This window comes from Thamnophis elegans, unplaced genomic scaffold (genome assembly GCF_009769535.1).
Source record: "Thamnophis elegans isolate rThaEle1 unplaced genomic scaffold, rThaEle1.pri scaffold_394_arrow_ctg1, whole genome shotgun sequence".
NCBI classification, from domain to species: Eukaryota; Metazoa; Chordata; class Lepidosauria; order Squamata; family Colubridae; genus Thamnophis; species Thamnophis elegans.
Window position 1 is genome coordinate 6,497 of NW_022473866.1, and position 7,747 is coordinate 14,243.

The 7,747-nt window shown below is 54.7% G+C and overlaps 1 protein-coding gene across 1 annotated transcript; it reads left to right on the forward strand.

Moving 5' to 3' along the window:
• Window positions 1–302: 302 nt before the first annotated feature.
• LOC116523522 (ventral anterior homeobox 2a-like) lies at window positions 303–4,908 on the forward strand (the record flags this gene model as incomplete). The annotated part of the gene is made up of 2 exons (XM_032238635.1): window positions 303–490; window positions 4,412–4,908. Coding segments are annotated over 2 exons (662 nt in total), but the record flags the coding sequence as incomplete, so codon positions are not given.
• Between the last annotated feature and the right edge of the window lie 2,839 nt (window positions 4,909–7,747).

The following is a 7,747-nucleotide window of genomic DNA, read 5'->3' on the forward strand; positions in this document are numbered from 1 at the left end:
CGACCTTCTGACAAGCAAAATCAATGGGGATTCATTTAGCATCCGCGTTACCAAGTTATCCACTGCAGTGATTCACTTAACAACAATGGCGAGGGAGGTCGTAGGAGGGGGCAAAACTCACTTAGCAAATATCTCACTTGGCCACGGAACATTTGGGCTCGAGGGCTGCCTGTAATCCTAAAAGAAAAATGCCCGTTTTAGGCTGATTTTCAGAATCTCCTGTCTTGGCTTTATCCCACGTCCACGGAAGCTGCGAAGGGGGGGAAGGAATGACGTGTGTGTGTCTTTGTTGGCCCCTGCAGATGCGAAAGGGACCATCCGGGAGATCGTCCTTCCCAAAGGCCTGGACCTGGACCGGCCCAAGAGAACCCGCACCTCCTTCACCGCGGAACAGCTGTATCGGCTGGAACTGGAATTCCAGCGATGCCAGTATGTCGTGGGCAGAGAAAGGACAGAATTAGCCAGGCAGCTGAACCTTTCGGAAACCCAGGTAAGAGAGAGGGAGAGAGAAAGAGGGAGGGCGGGAGAGGGAGAGAGAGGGGGGGAGAGGTGGGAGAAAGGGGGAGAGGGAGAGAGGGAGGGAGAAAGGGGTGAAGGGAGGGGAGAGGGATGGAGAAAGAGAGGAAGAGAGGGGGGAGACTGAGGGAGAGAGAAGAGAGAGGGAGGGAGAGGGAGAGAAAGAGGGAGAGAAGGGGGAGAGGGAGAGATAGTGGGGAGAGAAGGGGGAGAGGTGGGAGAAAGGAGGAGAAGGAGAGAAAGAGAGAGAAAGGGGTGAAGGGAGCGGAGAGGGACAGAGAAAGAGAGATTCCTCTGCAATCTCTCCACTTGGATCAGAGGTCTCCAAACTCGGCCACTTTAAGACTTGTGGCCTTCAACTCCCAGAATTCCCCAGGCAGCAGAAGTCCACAAGTCTTAAAGTGGCCAATTTGGGGACCCCTGCTCTAGAGTCTCCTGCTCGAGCAGGGGGTTGGACTAGAAGACCTCCATGGTCCCTTCCAATATTATTATTATTGTCGCATAAACAGGCTGGATTTCCCATTCTTGCCTGCATTTATCACTCTTATCATTACTGGCCAGGCAGGAGTGTCCAGCTTGTGTCCCCCTTGGATGCTTTTAGTCTGCCCCAGGGAAACCCCTTTCTTTGCCCCCTAACCCTGATCTCCTCGGTGAGAGCAGGCAGCAAACTTGGCGGAAGATGCCAGCGCCGTAATTAACGGGCCGTGTCAGAGGTCAGGCCCCCGAGAGGCAGGCCTGGCTGGCAGATCCAACCGGTTGCCACAGCTTCGTGTCCCTGCTGAGCACATCTGAGCAGGGTTGACTTAGCCAAGGGGCCTTTCCTATTCCCCTCCCCCTCCCAAGGGTTGGCTCAGCAGGGCACTTCCTGAAGCCCAGGAGGGATGCTTGCTCACCTGAGCTGCTCCTCGGGCTCTGCTGCAGCATCCCAGGGGGAACAGGACCACAGGTAAAAAAAGGATCGCTCTGTGGAAGCCCACAGGTGGCCTTGAAGTGGACTGGAGGCTGAAACAGACGAAGAATGGTTGCAGGAAACGGGCATGGCCAGTCTAGGGAAGAGAAGGGCCAGGAGGGGCATGATAGCGGCCTTCCAATATTTGAGGGGCTGCCGCAGAGAGGAGGAAGGGGGGGAGGTCCAGCTGTTTTCCAAAACCTCTCAAAAAAGGACAAGAAGCAACGGATGGAAATTAATCAAGGAGAGAAGGAAAGAGCGGGAGGGAGTGGAGGCTAGCAAGCCAGCCCCACAGAAGCTCCAGGCCCCAAGAAACCTGCCAATGTTGGCACCAGCTGCCATGCCAGACAGAAGGAGAGGAGTAGGAAGTCTTACACGGAACTGCTGGGAACTGGCGAAAAGAAAGAAAGAAAGGAAGAAAAAAAGAGAGAGAGAGAGGGAGAGGGAGGGAGGGAGGAAGGAAGGAAGGAAAAGAAAGAAAAAGAAAAAGAGAGGAGGGAGGGATGAACAAAAAGGAAAAGAAAGAAAGAAAGAGGAGGGAGGGAGGGAGGGAGAAAAAGAAAAAGGAAGAAAAAAGAAAGAGGGAGGAAGAGAGGAGGGAGGAACTGGGGAGGGAGAAAAAGGGAGAAAAGAGAAAGAAAGAGAGGGAGGAAGAGAGAGGAGGGAGGAAATGAGGGAGGGAGGGAGGAAGAAAAAGAGAAAGAAAAGAGAAAGAAAGAAAGAAAGAAGGAGGGAGGGAGGGAGGGAGGGAGGGAGGGAGAGAGGAAGAAATATACCATGTTTACGTTCAGCACTATGCTAATCCTTTGCTTTCTGGAACATAGCCCTCTTCCTTGATTTAAATTGGCAATTTTAGCACCCTTCCTCTTCACTTTCTCAGAAGGGATCTTGTGGGAGACAGACAGACAGACAGACAGACAGACAGACAGACACACACACACACACACACAGATGGATTCTGAGTCTGGGGAGCATCAGCATCCTGGACATTTGTGGTCCAGCAAGGGGTGATGGAAAGGGATCCAACTCTGTCCAAGGGGAGGGGTGGCTCAAAAGATGCCCCCCCCTTCAGGAACTGGGCAGGGTTGAGCAGCTGGCTGTGTTGCATTTTCAGGCAAACTGTCCATTTTACACACACACACACACAGACACAGACACAGACACACACACACACACACACGGCTGGGCCATGCATGCAATCTCGCTGGCACCTCTCTCCCCCCCCCTTTCTGGGAAGGGCTGACAATCCTCTTGAGGCCTCTCTGAGCCCCATGGATTGGTGTCATCCAAGACCTATTTTTAGCCTGATAAATCCCACATCAGGGACGGTTGTATCACTGAACGGCCAGCCCCGCCAGGTAGGCCAGAGCAGGCACATCAGGGCCACCAAGGGGCCAAAGCTATTCTCCTTCAGGCTGGCAAGAGGGAGAGATTCTGCTGGGCTCCCATCACCACAATTAAGATTGAGATTATTATTTCTTCTTCTTCTTCTTCTTCTTCTTCTTCTTCTTCTTCTTCTTCTTCTTCTTCTTCTTCTTCTTCTTCTTCTTCTTCCTTCTCCTTCTCTTCTCCTTCTCCTTCTCACTTCTCCTTTCTTCCTCCTCCTCCTCTCCTCTCATTCCTCCTCCTTCCTCCTCCTCCTCCTTCTTTTCTGCTTTGCTTCTGCTTCCCCTCCTCCTCCTCTGAATACTGTCTCATTCTGGACTTTAAAAGATTTTGGCCTCTTTTGCCCAGGCACTACCTCTTGTTATCTCTGCCAAGATCATCTCCCCGCTACAAATCATTACTTGCTTCATCTAGAAAACACCCTTCCTTCTTTCCTCCCTCCCCAGCTCCTGCATTCCTCCCTCCCCCTCCTTCCTTCCTCCCCCCTTCCCTCCAGAGCTCCTGCATTCCCCCTCTCCTTCCTTCCTTCCTCCCCCTTCCCTCCAGAGCTCCTGCATTCCCCCTCTCTCTCCTTCCTTCCTTCCTTTCTTCCCTCCCCTTCCCTCCCCAGCTCCTGCATTCCTCCCTTTCCTTCCTTCCTTTCTTCCCTCCCCAGCTCCTGCATTCCTCCCTCCCTCCCCCTCCTTCCTTCCTCCCCCCTTACCTCCAGAGCTCCTGCATTCCCCCTCTCCTTCCTTCCTTCCTTCCTTCCTTCCCTCCCCAGCTCCTGCATTCCTCCCTCCCCCTCGTTCCTTCCTCCCCCTTCCCTCCAGAGCTCCTGCATTCCCCCTCTCCTTCCTTCCTTCCTCCCTTCCTTCCTTCCTTCCTTCCTTCCTTCCTTCCTTCCTTCCCTCCCCAGCTCCTGCATTCCTCCCTCCCCCTCCTTCCTTCCTCCCCCCTTCCCTCCAGAGCTCCTGCATTCCCCCTCTCTCTCCTTCCTTCCTTCCTTTCTTCCCTCCCCTTCCCTCCCCAGCTCCTGCATTCCTCCCTTTCCTTCCTTCCTTTCTTCCCTCCCCAGCTCCTGCATTCCTCCCTCCCTCCCCCTCCTTCCTTCCTCCCCCCTTACCTCCAGAGCTCCTGCATTCCCCCTCTCCTTCCTTCCTTCCTTCCTTCCTTCCTTCCTTCCTTCCTTCCTTCCTTCCTTCCTTCCTTCCTTCTTTCCTTCCCTCCCCAGCTTCGGCATTCCTCCCTTCCTCTCCTTCCTTCCTTTCTTCTACCTTCAACTCTCTCTCCCTTCTCCTTCCTTCCTCCCTTCTCTCACCTTCTCTTACCTTAAACCTGCCCCCCCCCCCCGTGACTGGGGAATCCCGAGAGTTGAAGTCCCCACACCTTCAGGCTGCGGAGGTTGAAAACTATTGCATTAACTTCTGGCGGGAGGGAGGGGGCGCTTGGGGTCTGGGAGAAGCGCCCCCTGAGCGGCAGGGCTTCCTCCTCAGGTGGGGGCCGGGGTGGGCCCCCCTCCCTCCTCCTTCCCAGCTGGGCGCTGACCCCCCTCCTCCTCCCCTTCCTCCTCTTCCTCAGGTGAAGGTGTGGTACCAGAACCGGCGCACCAAGCAGAAGAAGGACCAGAGCCGCGAGTCGGAGAAGCGCGGCGCCGGCCCATCTTCCACCTCCGAGGCGTTCGCCACCTGCAACCTCCTGAGACTGCTGGAGCAGGGCAGGCTCCTCTCGGTGCCGGCGCCCCCCGCCCTGCTGCCCCCGGCGCCTTCTCGCCCCGTCGGTGCTACGCCCGGCCACGAGCCCCCTTCCCCGGGGCTGCCCAGGGCGGAGAGCCCGCCGGCCACGGGCGGCTTCAGCCTGCAGGTCTCCTCCCTGGCCGCCTCGGCCCCCGCCTCACGCCTGCCCCCCGCGCCCCTCTGCTTCGGCAGCCCCCTCGGGGGGAGCCTGCACAAACTCCCCGCCGGCTACGGGCTGGGGCCGTCCGCCTTCGAGCCCTACACGCGCCTGCAGAGGAAGGACAGTCCGCCGCGCGGCCCCCGGACCCCCAGCCCCTGAGAGCCGCCCGGGCGGCGTCCGGACTCGGGGGGGCTTCCTCAGGATCGCGGCCAGCAGGATGCGCTGAGCCTCCCGCACCTCCCACCCCCCAAAAGGACGCCTTGCTCCCCGCCCCGACGCCCCCCGCCCCGAGTGGTCGTCCGGCCCGGCACCGTCTACCAAATGGCAACCGCCCCCACCCCCTCGCCCACCCCCTCACCCCGGCCCCCGATGTGTGTCTGCGTGGGAGTGGGAGTGGGTGCGTGCATGGATGGGGGACCCTTTCACGGAACTATTAAAACGACAGCGACTGGCAAACCCGGCTCCCTGCTTTGACTGGGGGGTGGGTGGGTGGGTGGGGGCTTTGGCACAAGCTGGATGGGGGAGGGTGGGGGAAGGTCTTCCTTCCGTGACGTCAGCAAGACAGAGAGACACGGGTGGGGACGCGGGGCGAAGGGAGGTGGTGGAGGCGCCTTTGAAAGGGCGAGAGGAGAGGGGGGTCTCAGCCCGCGAAGGGGCTGCAAGAAGGACGTTGCCTGCCCCCCACCCCACGCAGCCCCCCGCCCCCACCCGGGATGGATGCTGTAAGGGAGATGGGGCAACTCTGGAATGATTTCCGTGAACTTAGCGTGGCCTCCCTCTCCTCCTTTCAGGCTTCCTTCCTTCCTTTTGCCCTCCCCTTTCCCTTCCTTCCTTCCTCCCTCCCTCCCTTCTTTTCTCCCTTCCCTCCCCAGCTTCTGCATTGCTTCCTCCCTCCCTCTCCTTGCTTCCTTTCCTTTCCCTCTCACTTCCTTTTCTTTCATTTCCTTCCTTCCCCCTTCCCTTTCTCCTTCCTTCTCTTCCCCTCCCTCCTTTCTTTCTTCCTTTCTTGCTCCTCCCTTTCCTTCTTTCCTTCCCTTTTCCTTCCTTCCTTCCCCCTTCCCGTCCCTTTCTCCTTTCCTCCCTCCCTCCTTCTCCTTTTCTTGCTCCTTCCTTCCTTCCCTCCCTCTCTCCCTCTGGGTGAGAGTCCCAGTCCCAGACATGGCTCTCGCTGCCCCCCCACCAGCTGGGGGTGATGGGCTGAAGGAGCAGGGCTGCAAAACCAGGGGAGAAGCCACCTTCTTACTGGTCATCATCAGAGGCTGCTCATCCAGGAAGGATCCAGCCTCCTGGTTGGGATTATCAGAGTCATTGATTGAAATGGGCGGTTGTAGAACTGGAAGAAAGGAAGGAAGGAAGGAAGGAAGGAAGGAAGGAAGGAAGGAAGGAAGGAAGGAATAGGTGTCCCAGGAGGATCTCCAAACACTGGTGGGAGGGGGGAGAGGGAGAGGGGCCCCCTTGCCCCTGTTTGACCTCGGGTGTCTTGAAATCGAGGTGCTGGCTTCAAATTTTAGCATTATGTATTCATCACAGGCGGATAACCTAACACAAAGAGAGAGAGACACACACACACACACAGACACACACAAACCCTGTGCCCCCCTCCAAACCTTTTCCACAATCCCTTGAAGCTTGGCAACCCACTTTTCCCTCCCACTTGAGGGAGAAAACGTGTGAAAACTGCGAAGAAAACAAACCTACTTCCAAAGCGAAGAAAGAACCAAACTTACTTAATGCTTGTTACTGCTTTTACATCAACAACACACACACACAAAAATGCGATTGTGATTGTCCAAGGGGGGGGGGAAACAACCACTCAAAGGGGGCAGGAACAAAAATGTGCAAAAAACAAAGACGACAGAAGAAATGAAACATCATTGCAGCAATAAACAGCTGCGATTCTATAGAAACACCTGTCTAATGCCAGTATTCAAAATGTGCAAGTATTTTGGATTTATTTACATGATTATCATTTTTAACCTGTTTCATCCTGTATAAAATGAATCCCCCCGTTTTCTTTATATTTTTTCCTTACACCTGGTCCTTGACGCATGACCATATTGAGCCCGCGATTATGGTCACAAATCAAGAGCGTCATAAAACAGATCATCATGGGGGCCAACCAGATTTTGCAACCCTTTTTTTTGAAGGGGGGGGGGTTGCTGGTTGTTAAAACGAATTCTCCCCGTTGTTAAGTGAATCCATTGTTCATTCTTCGGCATTTCTGCCAAAAAATGGATGTAAATACTAGGTGGGGAGGGGTTGCTAAAAAAAAATCCTAAATCAGGGGTCTCCAACCTTGGCCAACTTTGAGTCTTGTGGACTTCAATTCCCAGAATCCTGGGAGTTGAAATCCACAGATCTTAAACAGCTTCAAATGGTCACTAAGTGGGTGTTCATGTCGAGAACCATCTGCACAAAGTCTACTTAGTGACTGTTTGAAGTTTACGACGGTGCTGAAAAAAAGCCACGACCATTTTTCATGATCAAACTGGCTCGCATTTACGACGGTCACAGCATCCTGTGTGTGTGTGTGTGTGTGTGTGACGCGATTGCTTTCTGTGACTTTCTGACCAAGCAAAGTCAATTAGGGAAGCCGGATTCCTTTCACAATGGTGTCGCTGAACCACAACGGGATTTGCTTCACAGCTGTGGCAAGACAGGTTGTAAAACGGGGCAAAGCTCACGTCACAACCCTCCCGCTTAGCGGCAGCAACGTGGGGCTCAATCACTGTGGTCGTAAGTCGAGGACTACCTGTACCCAAATCCATTCATTGTTGGGGAGTGCCATCGGACTTTCAACCCACTGAGTGAAACAGCCGTATATATATTTTTCCGGTGCTGAAGCTCCGATATGTGGCCGTAATTCGGTATGTCTGTCATTCGAGACAATATTATCCTCGGTGAATTTGAGCTGTGGTTGCACAATCATATTTATACAATCCATCGCTTCCTCTTAGAAGTTAGACATTTGTCAAAATTTGTGTTTAAAAAGAGCATTTTTCCTGAGTACATCTCTCTAAC